Genomic DNA, 27,834 nt, shown 5'->3' on the forward strand with positions numbered 1-27,834 from the left:
CTGAGGAGCATTAGCCATTACCTGATTCATCATCATTCTTCTTCTTCTTCTTCGTCGTCGTCTTCGTCTTCTTCTTCTTCTTCTTCTTCTTCTTATTTTGTATTTATGGGCGGTTGGCAAACAGCTTTCGGGTGCATTACCGCCACCCACTGATCTGGAGTGTGGACTCAGGCTCTAAATCACTATACACAACACCCCCCAAAAAATAAAAAATAAATATATATATATATATTAATAAATAAATCAACCTTTAAACAAAAATCAATAAACTTATATTTCTCAAATTCTATTTATTAGTCTTGTTGATCCTAAATACTCTAGAAGTAGACTCCAACCCTTATCATCTGCAGATTTTTTAAGAATAGTACTGATATTTTGCTCTCCATTCTCTCTTAGTGCATTCTTTAAAATTTCTCTCTCTGAATCATACTTCTGGCAATGCAATAAAACACGGTCTACTGTTTCTTTCTCTCCACAGTATTCACACTTTCCATTATTATGCTTCCTGATTCATCATTTCCTGTTTCCTGTGTTACATAGAGGTACTTGTAATTCCAGTCAGGAAAAGCAAAGCAACGCATTATTTATTTATTCATTCATTCATTTGTTTTAGGTTTAATATTTTGGGTTCTATTAATGCTTGTTTTATAGTATGATATTAATATAATATTATAATTATAATTATTAATAGTATATTGTATTGATATTATTTATATCTTATTAATACAATTATTCATGTACTATATTAAATCAGTATTTTTAAATCTTTTTAGTGTTTTATTTAATTGTATTAATTTATTTTTAATTAATTTTAGATTTTGGTATTATTAATGTTAATATTTATATTACAATATAACATAATATCAATATTTGCACTCTAAGTATTCATGTGCCTAATGTAAGTTACCTTACTTTACTATTTATTACTTTGTTTTTGAGTTATTTGCGTATACAGGTACATTACTCAACGTGCTTAATAAAATAAAAGCCCTCTTGTTTTCACAGTCTGGGATCATATTTGTGTTATTCCATTACAAATGCGCACATACACAGATATTAAGACTTTTCATTTCTAAAAAAAAAAAAAAAACATAGTTCTCAATATTATTCGCAAAATCCGTCGCACACACCGCATTGCTGTTTTTCTTTCGATTACAGAAGACTATTATTTTGAAATCGACTTCTCTCGTTATGTCTCGCGAGTTTTTCTGTTTCCACGTAACTTCAACGTGTGTGCGAGAATTCTGTCTAGCTCCAGGTTTGTTCATTGCATATGGTATATATTTATGGCTTTTTAAATTTGATTTACACTAGTCTACGTAGTTTAAGACATTTATATGTGTTGAATATGGTTTTAAAGTATGTTTAGTCAAGTATGTTTAGTTATGTAAACTCTTAACGTTAGTTCTTTACAATACAATTCTAAAACATTAAACAACAGTCATTTACCTTCACAGCTGTGTGATTTAACCTGACGTGAACTCTTAAACCTGTTAACCTGCTGACCTGATTATGCCTTGGACATTTTTTTCAGTCCTGAATCTAACATATTGAAGCACTACCAGTAAGTTAATTACACACCAGGCATTATATGCATACATTTGGACTAGTATCTAAAGAAGTTAACAACTTCTGATGCATGAATGCATATCTGATGGTTGTTTACAGGTTGGCCCAGAAGATGGCAGAGAATGGGTGTCATCTCATCCCAGAGGAAGTCCCTACCCCGCAGCATCCACCCAGTACGGAGCCAAATGCAGCGGAAGGGAGCATTTCTGACCCCAGTGGCCTGTCTCCGTCTCAGAGAGAGGTTCTGGAGCGCTGTCTACATGCTCTCACTCATGCCAAGAATGACAGCCACATTTTAGCAGCACTTCTCCTGGTAAACAACAGCTTATCCTCTTCATCCACCCTATACCGAAAACATATATTGTATTGCTCATTGTTTTCTCTTGCATTTAGATCACAAGGTTGTGTCCAGCAGGACAGCTGGATACCGGGACTCTACATCGGATTTTTGAAGCGGTAGGTTTAAATCTTCCCGCACGCCTTCTGGTTACAGCATTTCGGGGTGACGACAGCTCCGGGTTGCCCCCAGAGGAGTTGATCTCTCTGGGCACTGCTCTATTGGCTGCTCTCAGCACAGACGCAAGCATGGTTGCTCATCCACAACTTCTCAGCACAGTCCCTCTGATCCTGAGCATACTGGAGAACGGACCCAACTGGACAGATAAACAGACAAAAACACTTGGGAATGAAGCCCAGAGCGGCTCTGGATCTCAAACTGGAAGTGCTACAGATTCCCAGACCACTTCTAGTACGTCTACCTTGGACGAGGCTTTGGCTTGTGACTGCTATCAGGTTCTAAATGCTGTATGTGTTTTACCGCAAGGCCTCGAGCAGCTTCTCACCCGTGGTGCTGTTCTGGCTCTATGTAGAGCCGTACTCAAAAGACAAACTCTCAGCCATGAAAAAGGGCTTCCGCTGTTGGGACACCTGTTGTCATCTAGTATAAGACCACGGGCTTGGGCTAAACATTCGTCTGATCTGCTCTTGCTGTTGCAAAACGTTTCCCAAAACTTCTGCCGGGTGTCAGATCAGGACAGGTTAGAGATGTGCTCTCAAATACCGCCGTTTCTTCCTCCACCCGGGGTCGAGTCAGAAAGCCTGGTGCTTAAGGAGATTGTGGGTAATCTATGGGCTTCGCTGCTGCCTTTGATTCAGGGCAAGCTCAGTCAAGAGCATTTAGGCTCGGTTTTGGTAGTATCTGCCTGCCTTCTGGACCTGTATGGATGGGAGTCAACGGGACCTCCTAAATTCTGTTGCTTGCTGGTGAACCGGGCATGTGTGGAGGTGAGGATGGGTCTAGAAGAGCCGCCGGGTACCGAAATCTCCCCCCAGCTGCAGCACATACTTACTGCCTGCTATCGCATCATGGAGGCGGCTATGGAACAAGCCTGTAGCCATGGGGCGGTTTCACACCCTGCTCAGATACAGACAGCTATCACTGGCCTGAGTCTTCAGCAGAGCAGACAGGTCCTAGGAGCTCTAGAGGAGGCATTCTCAGCTGAAATGTACTTTCTGAAACAGGTGAGAATGCAATTGTTAAACATATGCATCACTGTATTACGGTTCAAAAGTTTGTGGTCGGTAAGAATGTTTGTGAAGAATCTTTTGTGCTCACCAGGGCTGCATTTATTTGGTCAGAAATACAGTAAAAACAGGAATATTGTGAAATATTATTACAATTTTAAAAGAACTACTTTTCCATTTCATTGTGTTTTGAAATGTAATTTCTTTCCGTGATGGCAAAACTGATCATTGCTCCAGTATTCAGTGTCCTGAAGATCTTTCAGAAATAATTCTGTTAAGCTAAATCGGTGCTCAAGAAACATCTCCAATTAATGTTAATGTTGAAAACTGTAAAGCTGTTTAATATATTTTTTTTCAGGATTATTTGATGAATAGACGGTTAAAAAGAACAGCATTTATTTGAAATAGACGTAGAAATAATTTGATCGATTTAACACATCTTTGCTGAATAAAAGTTTTCTTTAGAAAAAATCATACTGACCCCATACTTTTGAACAAAGGTGTATGTATTGTTACAAGTCTGTTTGAAGAACTTGAATTAAATGGGGAAATACTTGGAATACTTAGAATTATATACTGTTACTCATTGTTTCCCCATTTAGGTGGAGCAGACCAGCTTTGATGATCCATTTCTGTTCGCCACTTTTCGCTCCCTCTGTGCATGGCTTGCTGAGGAAACCTCATGTCTGAAGGAAGAAGTCATTGACCTCTTGCCTTTTCTCATCGGCTATGCTAAAAGTCACTTCAAGGGAGGGGGAAAAGGCAAGGGACTTGCTGATTGGATGTCAAAGATGTCCATCAGCAACAGTTCACAAGATGGGACCTGGAGCAGAGAAGCTGCTCTTAGGTAAGACATTACTATGGCTTTTTTAATAAAAGGTTCCCACAATCCTGAAAAGGTCATGGGAAGTAATACAGTTAAATCTGCAAAATATGTATATATTAATTTATTTTTTAATGTTTTGAGATCTTATGCTGTCTGTTTAAGTGAATATATGTTCCTGCTCTTTCTTAGATATCTTCTCCCATCTCTGTGCCACCTCTCCGCTGAAGATGGGCCGAGGCAGGTTCTTCTCTCTCTGGATACTCCAGCCTTGCTTGTGGATTTTCTGAGTCAAGGTTGGGCGTCTTTGAGAGGTCAGAGTGGGAAAACGGTGACTCGAGACCCCAGTCTGGAAACGGCGTGTTCTGCTTTACTAAACTTTGCCATCACAGAGCCAGAACGAGTCAGGTACACACAGATCTTCACTCACATACAGGATAAGTTATTCCTTAACCATGACTTGATTCACTACTCCATTGCGCTCTCTCAGGAAGGATCCTTGTTTCGTTGCTCTGGAGAGTATGCTGAGCGAAGCACTGCCTGTTCTTCTCCATAAGCCACGCCTCTTGGTCTTAGCAGCAAACTGTTGCACTTTGGGTCTCATGATTGCCAGGCTGAAGTCAACTTCCACAGGTACTACTGGCTTGAAATGATACGAATTGTTTAGTAGGATATACCATTTTATAGGATGTGTATCTTAGCAATGATGAATTTCATAAAAAGAGCTAAAAAGTAAATAAGTGCCTGGCAGGGTTATTATTATCTAAACTAAACTTAACCAAAACAAAATAATTTCCATTACTTAAATAAAATAATAATTTACTGAAACAGAAAATAAAAAAGGCAAATTTCTCATTCTTATTTAGTTTGTTGAAGTAATGAATCAAAACTATATATTTAAAAAAAGAAAACAAATTATGAAAATTTATAACCTGAAAATATAAAAATAAAAAATATTTATAAAAGCTATAATAGTATGTCAGTGATGGTAAAATAACACATCATTGAATAAGAAAGGGTTTTCAGAGACAGAGCAAGTTATGATGACAGATTTTGTCTTAGGAATAATGTCCACTGATGAAACATTTACAATAAGAGCAGATATGATTATCTTAATAAATTACAAACAAAAAACTACAATTAATTTAAATGCCACAAGTTTACATTTGAACACTGTTACTAAATTATTCATGTTTAGAAAAAGTAAATTTAAAGGGATAGTTCAGCTAAAAATTTAAATTGTGTCACCCTCATGTGACTCATTTAGTCAGAATGGATAGTGTAGAAGATTGCTGGTACACAAACAGTTGCTGGTAGCCCTTGACTTCAATAGTATAGGGGGAAAAATACTATGGGAGTCAGTGGCTATCAGCAACAATTTTCATTTTTGGGTGAAATATCCCTTTAAGTGTGCGTTAGATGACAGTAAAGGCAATCTAAAGCTCAGGATAAAATCAAAATGAAAAAATCAGGATATGTTTATTGTTGCTGCTTAATAATGGGTGTCTTGAATCTTTGCAGACCCTGTAGAATTAGGCCAGCGGCGTTTCTTCTCCTCAGTTCTGTCTTTTCTCCTGAGTGCTGTGCAGTCCGGACAGGCTTCTAAACCGGCACGGATCAGCGCTCTCTGGGAGGAACACTGGGAGGAGGCTGGAGAGCTCTGGAGGCTCAGTTTGCAGGCTTTGGGCGGTTGTGTTCGAGCTCAGCCCTGGATAACCACCCTGATCAGAGATGAAGGATGGCTGCAGAACATCTTCACTCTGCTAGGATCCAGTGGACGTCTCCCAGACCAACCTTCACAGGATGCTCTCGAGGAAGTCCTGTGTGCCATTGCCAAGCAATGCCCGGTGTGTCGCAAGGACATTAGTGAGTTGGTCAAGAGTGTGAGCTGTGGATCTCTTCAGGGTTTGCCACAGCTTAGCAGAATATTGGTGGAGTAGAATTTCTCAAATACATATTTAATAAGACAGATATAGCACTTATTATGTTGTCATATTTGTCTGTTTGGCATATTAAATATGCAACTGATTTGTAATACACTCTGTGGCCAAAGTATAAACAAGAATGTTGAATAAAAATATTTCTGCTTTTGAAGTGATTTATTATTTTATGCATAAAGTTTGATTCTTAGGAAGCACATTCTGATAAAACGTACCTGGAATGCACTGCTTTGAAATTCATTTGGAAGGTGCATTTATGTAATATGAAATGTATCTGTTGCACTGACCTGTCAGTGTTGCGTGGTAGTATGTTCACTAGGTGGCAGCCTTACAGCAAACTACAGTTATTCACAAACAGCCAAGGAATGATTTAGTTACAAACTGTCATAATCAAATTCACAGCATGCCATAAGTGTTTGCATAAGAACAGTTGTTAGAAAACATGGACATATTATTTGTCATAAACATTTTGGGTTACAATCACCATTTCTTAAAGTTTCACGGTTCTGTGGTTTGAAAAGTGGCATTTTGTAAGGACAAACCTATAGTTTTTCAATTATTATGAGGTTTTAAAACGAAACGTTTCAAATTAGAACAGCATGCCACATTAAAAACACTGCTCTCGCGACTTGAAATAAAGCATAGGCTAATCTGGCGTGTCCTTTCAACAAAGTAGTAGTCACTTGCTTTTGTGGACCTTTATAATTACGTAATGCTTAAGGGATTAAAAGTAATAAAAAATAAATGTAAAAAATCAGGAGTTCTCCCTGATGTCAGTACTGCCTGCTTGCGGCTGTGTCTGCAAACATAGTAAGCTGCCTAGACAGCATCTTCGGGCACAATGATTAACTTGATTAAAAACAGATTTTGTTTTCAAACATATATAGAAAAAAAAACATGCCATTCATTATCATGGTACATGTCCAGAAATCATGGAGAATGTGAAACAAAACAATAAATGAAATAGCAAAAACGTAGCCTAACATACAAAACATCCTGCAATAAATTCTATAAAATTCCAACATGTAGAACAGGTGACAGACAACAAGTGTCGACCTGACATAAGTTAAAAATGCCCTTAACCAGAGAACAGAGTTCAAATCTTTTTATAAAGATGACTTTTGGATAAGGTTTATTGTGGACATTGTTTATTCAACGTCAAATTCAAAATATGACGATGCTAGAATATTAGTTTGACAGTAAAATAACCAAAAACATTCTGAATAGCTAAAGCATTTGGGCGTCGTAAAAAATGTTGAAATGAAAACAAACCCACTTTCCTCAGTGCGCCATGCCATCCAAAATCAGGATCCCATTTGCCCCCACTTTTGTCTACCCAAGTTTCTCCTCCGCCCATCAGCATACGTCTCTTTTTCTCCCCCTCTCTCTCTCTCTCTCTCTCAACTAGTGTCTCTTTTTGTCAATAAAACTGCCGTGTCTCTCCGGTAGCTCTCTCTCACCGTTCATCTCGCAGGGCACATAGTCTGTTCTCTCCCGTCTTGAATTCAACAAAGGACGACAACTTAATCCAGGAACATGTTGTGGAAATCACGGACCAAGACAGAACCTTACTGCTTACAGGTAGGCTTCAGTTCAATATTATTAGTGTTTCAACTTTAGCAAACCTACTTCAGAGAAATTTTCAGTGAAAACAAAGTTGTTGTTGTATATTTAGAACTACTAGAGTTAGATTGTCACTTGGTTAAAAAAAAGTATCTATAGGCCTACTTTTCGCTTTTAGAAACAATGTGATTTATTTTCTAAAATTCAGTTTCGCTAGGACTAAGTATGTAACATAAAAAATAGTCTAAGAACCTAACCTTCAGGCTTATTAGCATTATGTTTTGTGATGTTTCTAGAAATAACAATTAATTATAAGCTAAATAAATAAACCGTGGACATTTTCAAATAGTCATAAAGTTTTTAAAAACTTTTATCCTGCAAGAAAACGTATTAAAAAAGGAGAAGGATTTTTCATATGAATGAAGAGAATGAATTAATTTAGAGGAATGAATTAATGTCCCTTTAAGGTGGTCTACCCAACCCCTCCCCCCCCCATAGTGTAGCGCTATAAGAGCGCTCGGGTGTGATTAACAGGGGCAGTCTGATATAGAGCATCATCCAGAGAGGAGAACATCACTGGGACTGTCTAGTTAATGGATCGAGATCCCGGGGTTTTATTGACTGCTAGGCTTTAAGGAGGCTGTAAAAGTCAACGCGTAAAAGGCATATTGGAGCTCTTGTGTCCAGATGTTAGTCCACACCTACTCGACCATGGTGAGTTAAACTGATGCAAAGTTCTTTTGATCTGTTGGACTCATCGTCGAGATGATTGTCATGTGATATCAGCTGCGATGAGTGTATAGATGAAAGCGCAGACGAGCGAGCGTAATCGGGGTCAATGGCATCAAGTGCGCAGAATATGGATGCGCAAAAGTGTGTTGGAGTGTTTCATTGCAAATGTCACATGCTGCCATTGGTCTAAACGGAGATAACAGACTAGTCTTTGTCTTACAGTGACTTGAAAGCTATATCTTGCGTTTCAACAAAGAGAATCATTAAACTCGGTGGCTGAAAAAGGCAAGACAGAAACTTTGGTTTGATTTGTTTTTATCACATGCGATGGCGGGGTTTTGTTTTGTTTTTTTGCCCTAGAAGAAAACAAAATCTAATAGTAAATGGAAATATAATAATAAAGCAAACCAATGTAAAGAAATAAAATGTTAAGTAAATGATTAAAAATAAAATGAGTAGCCTATCTCCAAAAGTAGAAATGAAAGACGCTGTCACATTCATTAGTTACAGGGTTTCAGTCGTTTAAACATTTGTTTTACTAAAAATATCCGAGAAGCTGGAAAATAGCAAGGAAAATTATAGAAGAACAAAAAGCAAAATTATTAGGCCTACGTGTTTTTCTGTGCATGTAATCCTGTAAAGCAGCATTAATTGTATCTATTGTATGTCTATCAGTCCTGATTGTTTAAAACATGGGTATCATTAAAACACCTGGCACAGAAAAATGCTCTGGAACATTTCTGGAACGTTTGTTAAGCTATTCGCATTTTTAATTAGTAGGATTTTAACGAATATAGGCTAGTACGATTAACAACCATTAATTTAATACCCAGAAAATAAAATAAATAATTAATTAATGTAGAATCTGCAGTTATCTTTCCTAAGACCTGACATAACAGTTACACACATTACATGTAAATTCAATAAATTATTCTAATAACAATAACTGTATTTACACACAGCTCATAATTAACAAAGAGGCCTAATTATGCTGCTTATACTGTATAGCCTATATTAAAAAAATCAACCCTATATAAAAATGAAAAAACTGCTATTGCTATCTTAAATATCCAAGATGCTCATCATTGCACTTTGATTTTAATTACTGATGAAGAAAATCGAAACTCTAAAAACATCAATAGAAATGACATTGTAAAGTCATTGTAACAAAATAAATGGGTGGATAAAGGGATCAGCATCAATTATGACATTATTAAAAAAAACACTTTACGTTTACAATGTGAGCTTTTCTTTATAAGTTTATTGCCAGTCACTTTCATTGGCTATATTGCGGAACCATAAAAGTCATGATGGATTTTCATGAAACTGATTTTTACCCACAGGATCGTGCGGACGGACTGTCCAGCTCCTCTCCGAGCGGGCGACTCTCGCAGCTCTCTTCGCTGAACCAGGCAGCGTATTCCTCGGCTCCCCCGCTCTGCCACACTCCGGCGTCCGACTTCCAGCCGCCCTACTTTCCACCTCCATACCCCCAGTCCTCATTGTCTTATTCCCAGAGTCAAGACACCGGATACCCGCATTTACCGGACCCCTATACGTCCATCAATTGCCTCCATCAGCACCAGCAGGCAGCGTGGCACTCTCAGCGCTCGCGCTCAGAGGACGCGGGGCTTCTGTCGCAGTCACACCGCGCTCTGAGCTTAGATCCGCGGCGGGAGTATCCGGGCGTTCCGCGGCTGCTCCATCATGGACTGGGTGAAGGAGCAGCGGCGCTCGGTGAAGGTCCTCTGGGAATGCACGCAGTGGGTCATCACGGTCTGGATGACATTCAGGTGAGTTTAATCACTTTTATATTTATTTCGTTTTATTATTAATTTTTCTGTAGCCTATAACAAACATTAGGTCATGCGAAATAGTGAGCAAGAATCATGCTCAATCAAACATGAAGCATTGATATTGTTTTTAAAAATGTCACGAATGTTTTTACAGATTTTACAGCTGTTTTTGATCAAATGTAAACTACACAGTTCATAACATAATTTGTTTATCTGTTTTGTTAGGCTATTTATTTAAATAAGAGTGTCTGTGGCGTGTTCCAAATTAATGATAAATGTTTATATATGTGCATTACATCAAACGGAAATGTAAATATTTTCCTAAACAACGATTTATTTTATAATCTTGTTTTAATGCTTTAAAGTGATATTTCTTCCGTGATGACCCTTCTAGTGTGTTTGTGTGAAAATGCATTTTATAGCTATAAATATATAATGAAACGCAGTTTTTCCTTACTTAAAGAATAAGAAAATATTTTTAGTGCATAACGTTGTCTAAAACAGATCAATATTGTTCCATATAATTTTAAAACGTTATTTAAAAGATTACAAGCCCAAAAAATAATAATATTAAAAAAACACTGCTCCTAAAATTAAGAAAAACCGTAAAGGTAAAAACGTGCGTGATTCTTCAAAGGGCTCTTCTGACTGCTTGACCTTTAAAAAAGAAAACTTAAAAATGTTAATATCTGCTGCAAAAGTGGATTTAGGTTATAATGTTTGAGGGTTTAGCTTTGAGATATCATGTGCAATGGTAATGATGTGAGATGGTAATGACATTTCTCAGAGAAAAGTTGGATAAGCCTTGGACTTAAAAGTTAACGGTCAATTAATTTCGTAGAAAAGTACAAATGTGTTTTTTCTCAATTAAAAGTCTCCAGAAGAACGGTATGGTAATGACACATAATAAAGCAAATCATGATGCAAAAGTATTACTGTAGGCTACTTAAAGAAATAAATATAGACTACAAAAAAATTATTTTTTAAAAACTATATTAGCCATAAAAAGGTCAAATAAATAGGCTACAGTTTAAACCCACTATAATTTATCTTTTAAAAATAAGCTTCTTTAAAACCATCCCAGAGGATGGTAAACGTCAGTGCCACTAATTAAAGAGTTATCCATTAAACTGACAATTCCACATAAGATTCTTAAGAATCTGCTTTTATTTCGTTTGATTTTCGGCTCGAGCTACATGATGGCTTGTTCTTTCACTCTTTCAGTAGAGAAAACAACAGTAGTGGGCAGGTGCAGAATGAGTTCGTGTCTGTCTGTCATAGGAAACTTACAGCGCGTCCAATCGGTTTCCTCGGACGTTTATTCAACAAACAACTGGACTCCCTTTGACCATACGAAGCATTTCCGAGAACTGAGTTAGAAGGGAACAAGCCTGATAGTTTAATTTGCCATACATAAAGCTACAAATAAGCGTAAATGTTATTTTTTTACTAGGTCATTCCTGCGACTTTAAATGGACAAATATCTGATGTTAATTGTCAGAGTTGTTTGTATTGTTTTATTCATGCATTGCTTTCATGTTACAATACAATAGAGAAAAGCAAAGTCGTCGTCTCATTACGAACTTTTCCCCTTTTATTTCTGAGGAGAAAATAAATGATGTAAATGATATTGCTGGTGCATGTGACATCATGAAATCTCTCATTTCTTCCACTTGTTTATATATATATATATAGATATATATATATATATATATATATATATATATATACATATATATATATATAGATATATATATATATATATATATATATATATATATATATATATATAAAACTCAGATTTAATAAAATATCTAGTTTAAATTAAAGAACATATAGTAATACAAAATATAAAAACAAATATTTATAAATACATTATTTAATTAAATTACTTGTACAACAGTATTCAGTGTGGTCTTATCACCAGTTTTTGATTATAATTATACAGATCAAATTAATATATTCATTTAATCAGGAATATTTTTTGCCATTATCATCATCCTAATAATTTAAATAATTAAGAAAATAAATAATTGCAAGCGTTTTTCAAACATTTTCAATAACTATTCAACCATTAAGAAAGTTTAAATTAAGTGAAGTAATAGTGTTATGCAATTCGATTTTAACAGGGTATGGAAGAGGCATCCGCTTTGGGGATCCTGGACCATTCTGTTATCAAGAAAGGTGAGAGTCTGTACCTCTGATGCATATAAAGAAGAGGGGGGTGACCTCTCCAGCTAGAAAAAAAAAGATTTTATGTGCTGCTCAGACACCATAAAGGATCCAGTCAAGCGCGCGCGCACACACAATAATTCAGCTCTGCAATTTCATTTGAAGTCAAGAAATCCTGTAGCACTCTGCCTCTGCCTTCACCCTTAAGGCAGTTGCTTTGGGTGAACTGTTCATGGTCATATGAGAGAAAGAGGGGGATTAGAGAAAGGCGAAATGGAGGAAGAGAGCAGATAATAAAGTTATGAAGGATTCAGAGCATCACCATTTCTTTCCACTAAAAAAATGCAGTGGATAGTTAATGAGGATAGCTACTGAAATCACTTTCTGCAGTGCAGTACGGCATATGTTCATCAATTACTTATGCATTTACTTTAGATTTACTGCATATATTTAGTGCTCTATGAAATCTCGCGTATTTACCGAGCAACAGAATGGATCAATTATGTACTCATGGGTGTAGGGAGATTTCTGCGTCGAGAAGAAACTAAAGCCTACATGAATAAACGGATCTGCTCTCACAGTTTATGTGAGATGCTTCCAGCACCGGCCGCGTGCTCAGAGCTCGTTTGTGTCCGCAAATCAGCGCTGCACAGCAGGGCTAGCGAGGACGCACACACCGCCCACGAAGAGGAGAAGGCCAATACTACAGCGCATTTTACCTCTACAATAAGGGATACAGATAATATAAACAGTAACACAGTGTGTTATGTGCCAATCATTGGAAAGGGGGAGGAGAGAAGCGCTGCTACACACGGGAGCTCAGTGATAGCTGTGGCATATGAAGTAGCCTATCACTTCATAAACATTCAGCATTCGACTTCACTTTTTGGAGGATGGATGATTACTACACTTGAATAATGTGAATTATAGCTACAAATATTTTCAGGACAGCCGATTTTTAAAAGCATTTCTGTCAGTAGTTTTCTAACTGCCCTCTAACAATCTTAAAGAAGGCCTAGCTAATTTTTGTACTTAATATTGTCGATGTGTTCTTTATAATAATGTGAAAATAACTGAAAAAAAAGAGAAATCGGCCGATACTCACATAAAACTAAAACGTAGGCCTACCTCAAACAAACGCGACTTTGAGCTTTTGTGAGTTTTTAGCACAAACACATTTTTGAACTTTGTGAGGCTACTTAAATGTTTTGTTGAGTTCTTTGGAAGGGATATGGGGGAGGTGTTGTTTCAACCCAACTTTGGGTCATATATGGACTAACCCATAACATTTTTAATCCAAAAGTTGGGTTAGTCCATATTTGACCCAAAGTTGGGTTGAAACAACCCAGCATTTTTTAGAGTGTACCCTTATGAAAATTAACAATGGTTTTACTACAAATAAAACCAAATATAGTTAAACCATGGTAACTACAAATTAACCATGGTTTTGCTACACTAACCAGTTTAACCATGGTATTTGTAGTAAAACAGTGGTTAAACAAATAGTGCTATAATAAAACCATGGTTTATTTGGGTAAACTAACGCTGGAGTTAGTTTAGATGGTCTCCTAGCTTGGCAAAGCTGTTGCTTACCTGGTCTCTTAGCCCGATCATGCTAAAGGAGCCCAAATCTCTCTAAAACCAGCCAACAGACCAACCGAGCCAGGTAAACCGATCCACCCTGGGTTGTTTTTTCTTAGCCAGAATGTTCCCCCCAACCGGCCACGTTTTGAATCATTCATTAGATTTTCCTAATGCATGCATACTCTGCATTTTGTCTAGTTCTATTGAAGTGTGCTTGAAAATCCAGCCCACACAGATGTGGCATAAGCAAATGCTCGATCAAGCGTCGGCATACAGGCTAATCTTATGAAAACAAATGAAGGTTTTTAGGAATGATGTAACAAAAATACTTGAGCTCCAATTAAAAGCCAATGGTAGTCTGTTCTTCCCAGAACACTAATCATTATTAGAGTTTGAATGGAGGTTTATGTCTCATTCCTTTTTGTGCCTTGGTTCAATGGGGGAAAATCTTTATACAATGTCTGCTTTAAAATGGGTTAATACATAACAGCCTAATTTTCTGTTTTCTGTTTGCTATTTAATTACATTGTGTTATTTTCGACACAGTAATCGTTGGGTTCATTTAAAAGTCAGATTTTTAAGGAGCCAGAAAACTTTAATTACAAACACAACGACTGAAAAGTGAAAACGACTGTGTGCACAACAGATGGAATAAAGCTTTCCCCCAATGGAGATGCAACACCCATTTGAAAATAAGAGTGAGAAACAGAAATTAAACACAGTCTCACTGAGACAACAGATGTCAACCTGTGGGAGAGCGTCTTAAAAAGGTTTTTAGAACAGAGGGGCAAATCCAATAGCACAAATTATCACATTTTTATAAATCATCACATTCTTTAAAGTAAGATTTCACTCCACTGTGGTAATTCTAGAACACATACCCTAAAATGCTTACTGTTTCTTCTTACAGTTCCGGTCCCATCAAAGCTAAATGGCTCAGCGGTCTCTGCCTTGTCCCTCACTAAAGAAGCCCTGGGTCTGGGTGGTGTGTCCAACCCTGCAGAGGTTTTCTGTTCTGTCCCGGGCCGCTTGTCGCTCCTCAGCTCCACCTCGAAGTACAAGGTCACAGTTGGAGAAGTGCAGAGACGCCTGGCCCCACCTGAGTGCCTCAACGCCTCGCTGCTCGGAGGAGTCCTGCGCAGGTAAATAGAAGGGATGGAGAAAGAAGAACAGCAAATGTCTTGGAGGAATCTGAGGTGTTAATATTTTCTACCTGTTCTCCTTCAGAGCCAAGTCAAAAAACGGAGGCCGCTGTCTGCGAGAACGTTTGGAGAAGATCGGCCTCAACCTGCCTGCCGGTCGGCGAAAGGCAGCCAACGTCACACTCCTCACAGCGCTGGTGGAAGGTACTGAAACGTTGAATAAAAACCAGACACATATACACTATCAGATTACGTCTACTGCTGAGACACCGCCTCATACTTGCTGCAGTAATTGTCCCAAACACAGCACACACACACTACATTATCAGTCACTTATGGCAAGAATGTAGATGTTAATGTCAAAGTGAAGAAATAATCTTCCAGCGAGTGTTAACTTAAAATTATAAGTGCCTAAGAAGTCATTTTTAAACGTTCGAGAGCCTATTATCACCTCAAGCCTCAAGTCAGCACATTCAAGTTCCATTTTCCAATCTTCACGCTCTCTTCTCAGGTGAGGCGGTTCATCTCGCACGAGACTTCGGGTACGTGTGCGAGACCGAGTTCCCCGCCCGGGCCACAGCAGAGTATCTGTGCAGACAAACCGACCCAGATCAGCTGCCCACACGACGCAGTATGCTGCTGGCCACCAAGTGAGTACTAGATCTGACAAGATCTTCAAGCGGTTCAATCACTTCTACTTACTCAAAAGGAATGAGTCATTTCAATCATAATAAAGACGTTTGAATGGCGTAGATATACTTAAATGTATCGGCTCTTTGAACTGTGAAATAAACCTGAAGCACTCAGGTATAGTTCATATTTAAACCAGGCGTTGTTCTCAAATGTAACAAAGTAGTTCTCAGTTATTTTACTAAAGTCTGTATCAGGGGGTTTCAAACTGGGGTCCAGTGGGTCCCACGAGGGTGCTGAAGTAAAAAATCTTCTTTTGTCCATGCAGTGGTCAATCACAATAATTTTATTATATAGAATAGAAGAAAAAATTTGATTGATCTCATGATTTTTTACCTTTTTTTTGTAACTTTTTTTTTTTTTTTTTACCTTTTAGAAAAAACAACAACATACAATCACATCTAAACAGCAGAACAGTCATTTGGTCACCTATACATTCTTACATAAACATATTGATGGAAGTATTTCTCAGATGATACAGCAGACAATAGCCGTGTCATAGAGTCATAAACAAAATCCATTTTTCCCAATACTGTAAGTATTTATCCATCCTTAAGTTTAATGCGAACATCATCCTCTCCATGTTTTGGACACTGTTCACAGTGTCCAGCCATTCAGTCTTTGTTGGAGGTTCTAATTCTAGCCACTTTCTTGTTACAGCTTTCTTACTGGCTGCTAATAATATCCTTAAAAGGTATTTATCTTTCTTCGTCAAATGAGCTGCTAAATTACCCAGATAATTTGTAGAAAAAGAACAATCAATTCCCTCACCGAAAATTATATGTATTACTTGTATTACCTCCTGCCAATATGACTGAATGGCTGGGTAGCTCCAGAATACATGAAAATGATCTGCCAACTGTTCCCCACATTTCCTCCAACACAGACCACTTCCATTCTCACCAATCTGAATAGATTTTAACTTGGGGATTGCAAAGTATCTAATAATATTTCGCCAGCAGAATTCTCTCCACATTTTTTAAATTAAATGGTAATCTTTTTTTTAAACCCTCAGCACCCTCTGGGTGCCCCAGTTTGAAAAACCCTGACACAAACTTTAGTAAAATAACTAAGAACTACTTTCAGTGTTACGAGTGAACACATTTTCTCCTCAATTTATCAGTTTGTTCTTGCAAGCCAATAATAACGGTTTATTTATGTTTCGCTTGGCATACTCACACTCACCTCTCATTTCATGTCTTCAGGGAGATTTGCAAGGAGTTTATGGACCTGATGTCGCAGGACAGGTCGCCGTTGGGTGCCAGTCGCCCCACCCCCTGCCTGGAGCCCGGGGTGCAAAGCAGCCTGACCCACTTCAGCCTCCTCACCCACGGTTTCGGCACACCCGCCATCTGCGCCGCCCTGTCGGCCTTCCAGAGTTACTTGCTAGAGGCCCTAAAACTGCTGGATAAAGGAGAGGGAGGAGGAAAAAGCCACCACGACAAGGAACTCAAGCACCGCAAATGAACAATCGGGAGAGACACTACCTCCCTCACTTTTAGGAGCGTATGAGTGTATTTATGTGTACGAACGTGTGCGTTCACCCCACCGTTTCTCGCCTGTACGAACCGATTGCATTCATCTCTGATGAAATCCAAGATCTCCAGAGAAAGAGGAAATGCCACGATGCTTCGTGCTGCATGCGGACCACATGCTCCCAATGGATCCCCATGACTGACTTATACAGGGCCCTACACGGTACTCTGGAGATCGGGCCCCTAAACCAATCAAAAGATGGCACGGACAATTAAGGATGGGGGCGTAAAAGTAATTAGGTATTGACAAACGAATTTGAAAATGTCATTTTGTACTTCATGTTGTATGTTTATTATCAATGTTACTGTTATTCTTATTGCCGTATTGCAATGTAAATGTAATATATTATTAAACCAACAACTGAATTCAACCGCTTGATGCTGAGAATGACTTCCTGATGAAAAAAACCCCCACCACTTTTTATACACAACTAGCAGGTTTTTGCTTTGCATAAATGGACTTGTTGGCATGGTACAAACCTGCCGTGATTACAAAATTAGCGTGATACAAATTGAACACCCAGGGGGATGTTTGAAATTTCTAGCCCCATTTGCTAAAGGCAGGGTGACATTAACCCAAACAGAAACCTCAATGTGACACAGTGGCAAATCCGGCAGAATTACCTCTGAGATAAAACAGTCCTGACCACTAACCCCCGGGGGCTCGGCAATCACTACAGTCGGCGAACGCGGCTAAACAGTTGCTAGGCTCTTCTCTTCTACCGCTTCTGTCTCCTCTCACCCCATCTGTCACTCTACCTTTCTTCGTCTGCTCAGGGGCCTCCATCTCCATACCTGCCCCCCTGCCGGCTCTCACTCACACGAGCGCACACACGTACCCATCCTGAGTGTCAATTCCCCGCTTCCCCCTCACCGTGACCCCCTCCCTCCCTTCATCTCTCTCGTCTCTCTGACACTCAGCAGGGCTGCTCTGCATTTCTCTCTGCCTGCAGGCGAACATATGCTGCTCGTCCCTTTAGATTCCGGTGTGTTGAGGAGAGAGGGATTGTTTAATGTTTATTAATCACCTGTCTGAGGAGGAGAGAGAGGGGAAGGAGACGCGCTCGTGCGAGTGCAAAAACACTTGTGTACAAAGCAGTGAGGAAACAAGTACACATCCAAAGATAGCATAAGTGCATGCCGCTCCTTTTTCCCCCCTCTTTGCCAACTTCTGTACTCCGCAGTACGACGCAAACAGATCCAACAAACTTTTGAGTGCGTTTTGGTGTGGAAAACGGCAAAATCTACAAAATGATGAACCTAAATAAATGTTCTCCTCTAAAAAAAAAAAAAACAGTATAATTAACAAGAGGTCAATGTTTTTATTAGAGCACAGAGGGTTGCATTTGGAGTACAAAAGAGTGTGACTAGAGGGGAATAACAGTAGTTGCTCATTTAGAGCCCACGGGAAGCTTCTCCATGTCGTGGATGCCATCTTTGTCGATCAAACGGACAGTGAAGGAAGGCAGGTTCAGGATGAATCGTTTGTTGAGCTGTTGGAGAACAAGGAAATATACAAAAACAGTTATAAAAGGTCGCAAACATGACAAAACCCATGATCGAAATAGCTCCGAGGTGGTTTGTATAACCCACTGAACCAAAACAGAAGGATTTATACACTTTCTGAAGAACATGTGGTTCTTGTTGGCGCAAAAGGCACAGCGCTAAAGTGGTTGCCACCTCTTTTTTTTTTTTTTTTTTAAGAAAATAATACTTTTATTCAGCACAGATGACAGTAAAGTAATTTATAATGTTACAAAATATCTCTATGTCAAATAAATGCTTCTCTTTTGAACTTTGTCAAACTATTGTGAAAAATGTTTCACTAAAATGCATTGATAATTAAATGTTTGAAAAATCAGTTTTTCCATCACAGAAAAAGAATATTTTCAAAAAGTAAACAATATTTTTTCATTTTGAAGTATGTGGGATTTGAAGAAGTTTATGGGATATGTTTGAATCTACCTCCAAGTGTGAACAATAGTAATAGTGATGTTTCCCACAGCAACCACCAGTAATTATGAAATTACATGGATGAACAGACCAGCATATGGAGAGCAACTTACCTCCTCTAAACACTTCTTGAGCAGATCCACAGCCTCCTCACGAGTCAGATCTGGAGGGAAAAGAACAGAGAAACAGGATTAGAACTCAGTAAATAAAATAACAGCAATTATACCCTTATAAGTGAAAGTGCAGAATCACCTGGTCTGTAATATCGGTCCAGGATGGAGAGAGTGAGGAAGGCACCGTATCCGTGTGCGGCGAAGGGGGCTTTGGCAAGTGCTGACAGGTAGTCCATGTAGTACAGTCCTGGACCATCGGCCTCATCATATCCTGCCAAGAGCAGGTTCACATGGTATGGAGTCTAAAAAAAGAGAAAAAAGCTATTTTAATCACTTAATCCACAAATGAAGAGATGTAAATACAGTCGAATATATGTTTCATTACCACAAAATAAGACAGACAAAAAGTGGAGGTTATTTTGCAATGATAAAAATCTGATTGTACATTATTCAGCTCATCACATGGCTACTGACCACATAAATAGCCATAGAATATTAATTTGTGTTTAAATTATGCAATATTTCCACAGAAAAAAAAGATAATTCTGACTTTTGTCACAATTCTTTTGACTTTTTTGTCTCATAATTCTTAGATATAAACTCAGAATTGCGAGAGATCGTTCATATCTCATAATTCAGAATTTTTCCTCTGAATTCTAAATTTACATCTCACAATTGTTTTTTATTTTATGCCACAGAATAGAAAATAAAAAAGGTAAATGGTTTTTTATCTCACAATTCTGACTTTTATTTCTTGGTATTACATGAGATATAAACTATAAACAGAAGTCAGAATTGTGAGAAGTTAAAATTACCTTTTTTATTTATTTTTATTCCATGGTGGAAACTGGATTCCGCAATATGGGAGACATGAAACTAGCAGAGTTATGTAGAGAATCAACTGCCTGGGGGAAAATACTTGACAGCAATTGACCAATCAGAATCAAGTAGAGTCATTGTAAAAAAAGAAAAAAAAAAAAGTATAATAACAAAAGTTTGATGATAAAATGAAAAAGAAATGTTGCAAAATTCAAGCATAGACTCAAAAAATCTGACTGAAAACACCAACAACCACCAAACTTGAATGCGCTAGATGGAGGGAGAGAGAGAAGAAGAGAGAGGAGAGCAAAGGGAGGGGTGTGAAACAGCCGAGAAAGGGGCGAGAAGGAGAGGGAGGGGAGTGTGGAGCGGTCTGGGGGGGGTCGCTGGTGTCACCAGCAGTGTGACATCTGCAGGAAGACGGCACCCCTGCTGCCGCGAGCACCTACCCCCCTCCTCTCTCCTCCCCTCCGTCTCCCGCCCTCACCCCTATGCCCTGGAGCAGTGCCAGCTCTCATTAAAACTTCTTTTAGTCCTATTCCTTCCTCTATCTTGCTCGCGCTCGCTCTATCTCAAAACTCTGTTCGGCTGAAACTACATTCGCTTTCCCCCACGTTTCCCGGCTGCACGGCTCTCAGATAGGGAGATTTCAATCCACATTCTGCCTCCACTGCAATCTGCCAAATTTGGTGCCATCGGGTGGATTTAAAGGTGAAGCGTGTCATTTTTCCAATGTTAAAATTCACAGTTTAATGTGCAAGTGTAAGACATCTGTAGGACTTCCAAAGAGTGTTTGAGAGACCAAACATATCAACTTTACCCTTAACTAATGATTTAAAGCAACTAAGTTTTTTACCTTGCGATATCAGTTTCAAAAAATTATTCTGATGGTTCACTGACTTCTAATGGTGAATGGCTTCTGTTTCTTTCCCACACTCTTCCCAAAAACATCTGTTCTGGGAGTTTGGTGAATGGGTACGAAATTCTGCGAAAAGGGTGGATTGCTTTACAGCAGCAACAAATGCACATGTACAGCTATCCACAGTACTTGCACTGATACATTTAGGACAATAAATTCCTCTCACTTGACTGTACGGTGCTTCAATAAAAATACACAAAACTACAAAAAGTTTCTTTAAGCCCAACGTATACCTCAGTTTTGACGCAAACACTTGTGCCTGAAGTAAACATGTAAATGCAAGTGTTTTTCTTTTTCATTTGTATTCTAGCATACGCACATAGTCGCTTCATTTAATAGTGTGCACAAAGACAGTAGGTCAGCATTAGGAAGTTTCTAGTGTCTGCCATTTTTCTCTCCGGAGGTTATGAGCGATAAAAATGTCTTTGTATCCATTCAATTTGAATTGCATGTACGTGTAAAAGAACAAAGTATATTTTGGTCTTAAATATTCAGACTAGACTTCCTGTTTGTCCAAGTAATGACTCTTTAAACACTCAATGGACTTTCAGATACTCCTCCTTTCAAAGAGAGATCTTATTTTTCTAAGCGACTAAATGTAAAAAATTTTTTAGCTGGTGGACAATAAAACAGGTGAAAAAATGAAAGAGGAATCTGAGCCTAGGACCAGAATATCTTAGAAACTTGTGAGCTCTTTTGGCTTGATATTCTAAGGGCCTGTCCACACAGAGATGCATTTAGCTGTATACATTTTGTATCGTATTGGCATTTCATACAGATGGATCCGGTGAAACCGCTATTTTTTTAAACCGGGTCCCAGAGTGGATAAATCTGAAAATGACATCCTTGCATTTTCGTGTCTACAGCCAATCTGTATATTTTGTGACACGATGCTGTCATCACCCCATGTCTCAACGCTAATCAGACACCTCACAGCTCGCAATTGTATACAGCTCACAATGTTTATGCCAAGCGGCAACCTTCCGGTCTCTCTCATGAAACCAACACGGAAGTGACTTGAACTGTAATTCGTCAACTGGCCGCTAGAGGCTGGCTGCAAAAGGGAGTCAATCCCATAGACTCCCCATGTTAAAATGCCCAACTTTACAGCAGATAAAAACATGTTTATAGCCTGGTTCAAAAAATGATTTTAGTCTATATAGCTAATTTTGTCCTTCATGACAACTGTGAGGGGGAATTTTTTTTATAACTCAGCCGTTTAAATTATATTAAGCCTTAAAGTTCTGCATAATTAAGGGTGTGGCCACTTGAGTGGCAGGTGGATTGCCGCTGCTGTCACCACCGTCGAGCTAGGTGGGCGTGGTTTCAGCAACCAGCTCCCGCCTCTTTGCCCATTTTCGATTATCCAGGAGTGGTGACGTGCTGCCAAGATGGCGACAGCCGGCTCCGCCCACTTTGAGCTTCAAAAACGCTCTTTAAAAACCTACGGGTGACGTCACGGACACTACGTCCATGTTTTTTTACAGTCTATGGTTAATGCCCTTGCTCCAAGTCTTCAAGTGTTCGACTTACAGCGCCACATACTGGTCTGGCATGTATACTACATTGTTTTCAGTGGTTTGTGTGTGCGCATATATTTCTTGAGACGAAACTGTGTTTACAGAAGTTTACAGAACGAGAAAAAAAAAAAGATTGGATAGGGAAAGCTCTGGCTTCATTTGGACGTGCCCTAAGAAAAACTCCACATAGCAACAGCCTAGCAAAAAAAATGGGAGTGCAATTTTTTTTAAAGAAATTTGCAATTTTTTTTTTACAGGCCTTTAACATCTATAGAACGTTTCAAATTCCCAAAAATGGTTAGTTGTGGCAGAAAACTTTTCACCACACACAAAATGGTTATTTTAAGAATTGTTTACTGAAAGGTTCTTTTGGAAAGCCAACATGGTTCTTCTATGGAATCAATGTGGAAAAACCCTATTCGGAAGTTTTATTTTTAAGAGTGTACACTCTTAAAAATAAAGGTGCTTCAAAAGGTTCTTCAAGTGATGCCATAGAAGAACGATTTTTGGTTCCACAAAGAACCATTCATTCAGAGGTTCTTTAAAGAACCGTCTCTTTCTTACCTTTTTGTAATCTGAAGAACCTTCTTTCGCCACAAAGAACCTTTTGTGAAACAGAAAGGTTCTTCAGATGTTAAAGGTTCTTTATGGAACCATTTAGACAAAACGGTTCTTCTATGGCATCGTGAAGCACCTTTATTTTTAAGAGTGTAAATGTGAATATATAGTATCACGTCCAGTTCCTTTCAGCGTGGATGAGACTACAGCAGATCCACCTCAACTCACCTGAGAGGCTTTAATCTGATCTGGGCCATCCCCCTGCTCTCGGCGCGTCTCTGGGGCACGTTTGGGTAAGTAAACACCCCCTAGAGAAGCTCACCTATGCAATATGCTTCACTCCCAGCAGGGAGGGTTTAGAGGAACAGGGGCTTGTTGAAAGACAAGGTTTGAGTTTGTATGAAATTCCCCCGAGTGTCATCTACCCCTCTGTATAAACTCAACACCTGTTTCCCACATTCTCCACCAACCCCATGAGCTACGGTTCAAACATTACAGCCTTTCCTCTCACCTGAGTCCCTGTTACAAAAACTGAGGGACACCAAACAAAAGCTTCGTACAGAGACTGATAATTGTACCATATCATTCATTCATCCTGCCTTTCGCTTTCATGTTCTGTTCCTGCGCTCCCCATCCCTTTGCCCGCTGCCCCAGGACATGTTCTCCTCTTTGGCATCTCTGCCCAATCTGCTGTATTAATTGTTCATCTGTAGCGGAACAGGGGAATGCCTCACAATATGGCACCAGTAATTATTTGTGCCAGTGTGCTGGGAGAGAATAAGCGGCCAATAATGTTTCATGTGTGCCAATGATGGCAAACTGTTGCTGGACTGTTCTGCGGAGAGCTTAAGGGGATGTTGGATGCAGCACATGGTTAAAATAAAAAGCACAGCACATAAAACAACCAGAGAAAATGTGTGTTTGGCTGCAAAAAGGCAAAGAGCCAGTTCTGAACAGTACGTTGGACTCTATCTGAGCATCTGCCGCCTCTTTCTTTCTACGTAAAGATCTGTCTGAGGAGCCACTCCAGGGGAGCCCCAAAGGCCCAGTTGTTTTTTTAGAAACCTGGTCCTTAAAGCGTGCATGACATCTCTCTCATTTAAACATCCCGAAGGGTTTAAGCACAAATTAAATGGATTAAATAATACGCAAGGTTGTACCCATAATCTTTATTTTAAAGACGAATCTGAGACTTTCCTATAAATATTGTTACATATCGTGGATTAAGGCAGTATGCACGTATCAATATGTGAACAAAACAATCTATTAGTCAAATGTTCCTCGCTTTGAGGCACATTTGAGGAAAAATATTGAAACCTACAGATTTATTCCCTAGTTCTGCGGGCAAGCAGCATTTAGGTTAAGATGAACTAAAAGTGTGCAGATATATGAACTTTTAGCACTTTCCCAGCCCCCCAGAGACCACCACTCCCACCCTCTCCCCCTTTTGGCTTGCTCTAATTGTTTTTTGTAATCATTTTCTCCACTCTGCTATTGTGACAGGAGGCAGTTACACTCTTCCTAACAAATTAACACACACACTACCAGACAAAAGAGCCAGGATGGCGACAAGCCCATTTTTACACAGATGGGTGCACTCCATGTAGCCCTGAGTTAAACACACACACACATTTGGAGAATGTATCATATAAGGAGGATCACATTACATAGAAGGCGCAGGTGTCAACGACCTCTGAGACCTTGATATCACCTCCACACATTCAAAACATACTGGCATCTGTTTTTAAATACAATTTACACTGGCGACTATTCTTTTTAGATTCTTTTTACTATTCGATTTTTTTGAAAGAAAAACCGTAAGGATGCATTAAACTGAATACAAATGTAAAGTAAAGGCATTTATACTGTTATTAAAGATTTTAATTTTAAGTAAATGCTTATATTTCTATTAACTGGAATTCTGGAAAAGAAATATCACGGATTCCACACAATTATTAAAAAGCACCGTTTTCAATATTGATAATAATAAGAAACATTTCTGAAGGATCATGTGACACTGAAGACTTAAGTAATGGCTACTGAAAGCACTCAAAGTACTAAAATTACATTTTAAAATATATTACAACAGAAAATAGTTATTTAAAATTGTAATTATATTTTTTACGACATTACATTACCAACCGCAAAGTTTTGTACAGTAGTCACTATACACTACCTATTGAATATAATAAAGTGTTTCATTTTTATGGCATTTCTATTGCTTTCACACAGGTTTCCTGCATACCCCTTTGAATAATGTAGATCAAGTGTAGTTACAGTAAAAAGGGGGGAAATAATTTGCTTTTTGGTCATTTTACAAGTAACACTATGTTTGATCCATTCTAGATGCATCTCAGGTTGGAAATCACCGGTCTACACAATGTGTAATTAATCTATTGAAAAATTAAGGTTTGGAAACAAACTATCCGATATTTGTATTTGTAAAAGTGCATTCACGGATCTTAAAACATTCTGGGCTTGAATGCAGAGATTCTCTACCAACCCGACTCCGCAGATAGTCTGCTAGGTTTTTCCTTGTGAAGTTTGCAGCAGCTGCTGGGCTGAGCTCATATCCTGCAGAAACAGAGAGATATACCAGAAACAATTCATAAAACAACAGAAACAGTCGCCAGAGTATGATCAATTTTACACAAAGTACAATTCTAATGAGAATTTGTCACGTAAAATGAAAAAGTATTAGAAATCTTCTGAACTAAAGACTGAAATTGAATTTATTCCTACCATTCAAGTAAATTATGTTTAGAGTTACAAACGACAAAACCAAGACACAGTGTATAGCTTGACGCTCTATACAGGAGTGTGATTTCAGGATACTTTCCATTACAATCAGTTAAAAAAAAAAGAAGAAATGAACACTTACCATTTCTCATTTTGTAAAGCTGGACATTTTTCTGAATGTATTCTGCAAATTGTACTGTGTCACCGGCTTCACCCACACACAGGAGCAGGATCTTTTCGCTAAGCTTGAACAGGTGTATAGCTTGACGCTCTATACAGGAGTGTGATTTCAGGATACTTTCCATTACAATCAGTTAAAAAAAAAAAGAAGAAATGAACACTTACCATTTCTCATTTTGTAAAGCTGGACATTTTTCTGAATGTATTCTGCAAATTGTACTGTGTCACCGGCTTCACCCACACACAGGAGCAGGATCTTTTCGCTAAGCTTGAACATCTTGTCATAATCTGGTAAATATATACAACAAGTTATCTTAACATTATGGCCAACACAACCCTAACACATAGGGTTAGGTAGTCTGTTGATCATTGGTGGTCTATGAGACCTCCGGACCTGTACAGTTTCCTGTATTGACATCTTCTGTGGAAACAGAAACCAGGGCTACTTCTTGCTATAGATATAGTGAATGGCCTTTAGTTCACAATAAAGTGCATTATTTTCTACTAGCTATTGCTTGTCAGGCGTAGCTGGTATTAGGGGGTTAAGGGTAGAAGGGATACAGCTAAATTTACTGGGCATGGGCACATCAATATAGCATCATTTCTCTCACACTGTACAACAATAATTACTGTTTTTGCATTATTGTAAGGGGTAGGTTTAGACGTTAATAAAACACAATCTAAGAGGTAGAAAATGGTATTATTTTTGCGGCATCCCTTCTAGCCACAAACGTATTAGGGGGAGGGACACTGTTCTTCTTGAGAGCACTGGACAAAATTTTGTATATGGAATATGTCAACATTTTTACTCCGTTTTCTCAAAAATACAGACAGCTAAATTTCACTATATGTATCTGCTAAAAAAAACTTCCAAGTCTTAATTCTAATATGATGGGACTTGGATGAAGGTTAAGTTTTAACCTAGACCTTAAACAGCAACACTAACTTTACTTTATGGAGTTTTCTTTGTGGTGAATAACTTTAAGGAATTTTAATATTCCTCCTTCGTTAGCTATGGAGGTTTGGAGGCGATCTTACTTTCACTTTCACAAATAAACCGCAAACTCATCCGAGGACGCTCAACGGACACTCGAGGAGAATCACAACATAATAACTGACGTGTTGCTCCCGTTGAAGTCTAAAAGAGTATTCTAAATGAAGTTGAATAGGCTGATTTGAATATATTAATATGTAAATCAGTTCAAAGCACAAACTGTGTTAGCACGGGGTAGCTACTTCGGCTAAAACTTCTTAGCATTGCCATATATTCTGAAGTGTCGACAACATGTAAATGAAGACAGATATGTATAAACATTGAAATGCGGTTCATTTTTGTGGTCTAACATTACAATGCTTGTATAGATTATTATGAATTGTTATCTGGCAGGTTAGCATGCTGCTAACATGCTACTACACGTCAAACTCACCGTGTTTCATCTGGATTATACTGCTGGCTGCTACATTATCTGCCGCAACCAGCACAAAGTCTGGCCCCTGAATCCCGATCAAGTATTCCATGTTGCGGACCGAGTTTAGAGGCAAAAAACACGCTGTGATCAGTAAGTAGACTAACAGTGCAGCTCAATCAGATATTACACAGCAAAACCTGAATGGAGCTCAACGGCGGCGCACTCTTCAGACGTCATCAGAGAGTGCGCGCTCTGCTGTCACGTGACGATCTGTTAATGGACTTGGTGAAGTGGTGTAAGCCCTAAAAAGTGACACTTTATCTGTCTGGTGGGCAGACACAGAAACTCTTGGGGAATATTACAGAGTGCACAATGTTATGGTCATTAAAATATAAAGAAATATAAGGGAGTTTTTCAGATCTGGAAAAGTGAAGGTAATTACTAAAAACTTAAAGGGGTCCTATTATGCTCTTTTACCAAGTCTTGATTTTGTTTCGGGGATGTACTAGAACAGGCTCTAGAACACATTATTTTCCACATATTTTACATTATTA

At 38.6% G+C, this 27,834-nt stretch overlaps 3 protein-coding genes across 8 annotated transcripts; 2 read left to right on the plus strand and 1 right to left on the minus strand.

The window, feature by feature from the left end:
- Positions 1–1,207: 1,207 nt before the first annotated feature.
- Positions 1,208–6,010, plus strand: ncdn (neurochondrin). 5 transcript variants are annotated; one of them, XM_016281278.1, is made up of 8 exons: positions 1,208–1,258; positions 1,458–1,564; positions 1,669–1,882; positions 1,963–3,090; positions 3,696–3,940; positions 4,109–4,324; positions 4,407–4,549; positions 5,438–6,010. In XM_016281278.1, exons 3-8 carry the CDS (start codon positions 1,682–1,684, stop codon positions 5,854–5,856), a joined length of 2,352 nt encoding a protein of 783 aa, XP_016136764.1. In that variant the 5' UTR covers positions 1,208–1,258; positions 1,458–1,564; positions 1,669–1,681; the 3' UTR covers positions 5,857–6,010. The 5 variants fall into 5 exon arrangements, with proteins under 5 accessions (XP_016136764.1, XP_016136768.1, XP_016136766.1 ...); XM_016281280.1 differs by having other exon boundaries at positions 1,229–1,276; XM_016281281.1 differs by having other exon boundaries at positions 1,236–1,258; positions 1,522–1,564.
- A 1,310-nt stretch (positions 6,011–7,320) lies between these two features.
- tfap2e (transcription factor AP-2 epsilon) lies at positions 7,321–17,472 on the plus strand. Of its 2 annotated transcripts, none has more exons than XM_016281284.1 (7): positions 7,321–7,437; positions 9,495–9,944; positions 12,077–12,131; positions 14,614–14,845; positions 14,931–15,049; positions 15,357–15,495; positions 16,741–17,472. In XM_016281284.1, the coding sequence occupies exons 1-7, from the start codon at positions 7,393–7,395 to the stop codon at positions 17,000–17,002; spliced, it is 1,302 nt and encodes a 433-aa protein (XP_016136770.1). In that variant the 5' UTR covers positions 7,321–7,392; the 3' UTR covers positions 17,003–17,472. The 2 variants fall into 2 exon arrangements, with proteins under 2 accessions (XP_016136770.1, XP_016136771.1); XM_016281285.1 differs by lacking the exon at positions 7,321–7,437 and adding an exon at positions 7,984–8,133.
- A 905-nt stretch (positions 17,473–18,377) lies between these two features.
- On the minus strand, positions 18,378–27,526 carry psmb2 (proteasome 20S subunit beta 2). Its single transcript, XM_016281286.1, has 6 exons — positions 27,299–27,526; positions 26,037–26,159; positions 25,456–25,526; positions 19,276–19,438; positions 19,137–19,186; positions 18,378–18,563 (listed from the first exon to the last, which is right to left on the minus strand). Exons 1-6 carry the CDS (start codon positions 27,387–27,389, stop codon positions 18,462–18,464), a joined length of 600 nt encoding a protein of 199 aa, XP_016136772.1. The 5' UTR covers positions 27,390–27,526; the 3' UTR covers positions 18,378–18,461.
- Between the last annotated feature and the right edge of the window lie 308 nt (positions 27,527–27,834).

Source organism: Sinocyclocheilus grahami, unplaced genomic scaffold (assembly GCF_001515645.1).
Source record: "Sinocyclocheilus grahami isolate Dianchi unplaced genomic scaffold, SAMN03320097.WGS_v1.1 scaffold149.1, whole genome shotgun sequence".
In the NCBI taxonomy this organism is placed as follows: domain Eukaryota; kingdom Metazoa; phylum Chordata; class Actinopteri; order Cypriniformes; family Cyprinidae; genus Sinocyclocheilus; species Sinocyclocheilus grahami.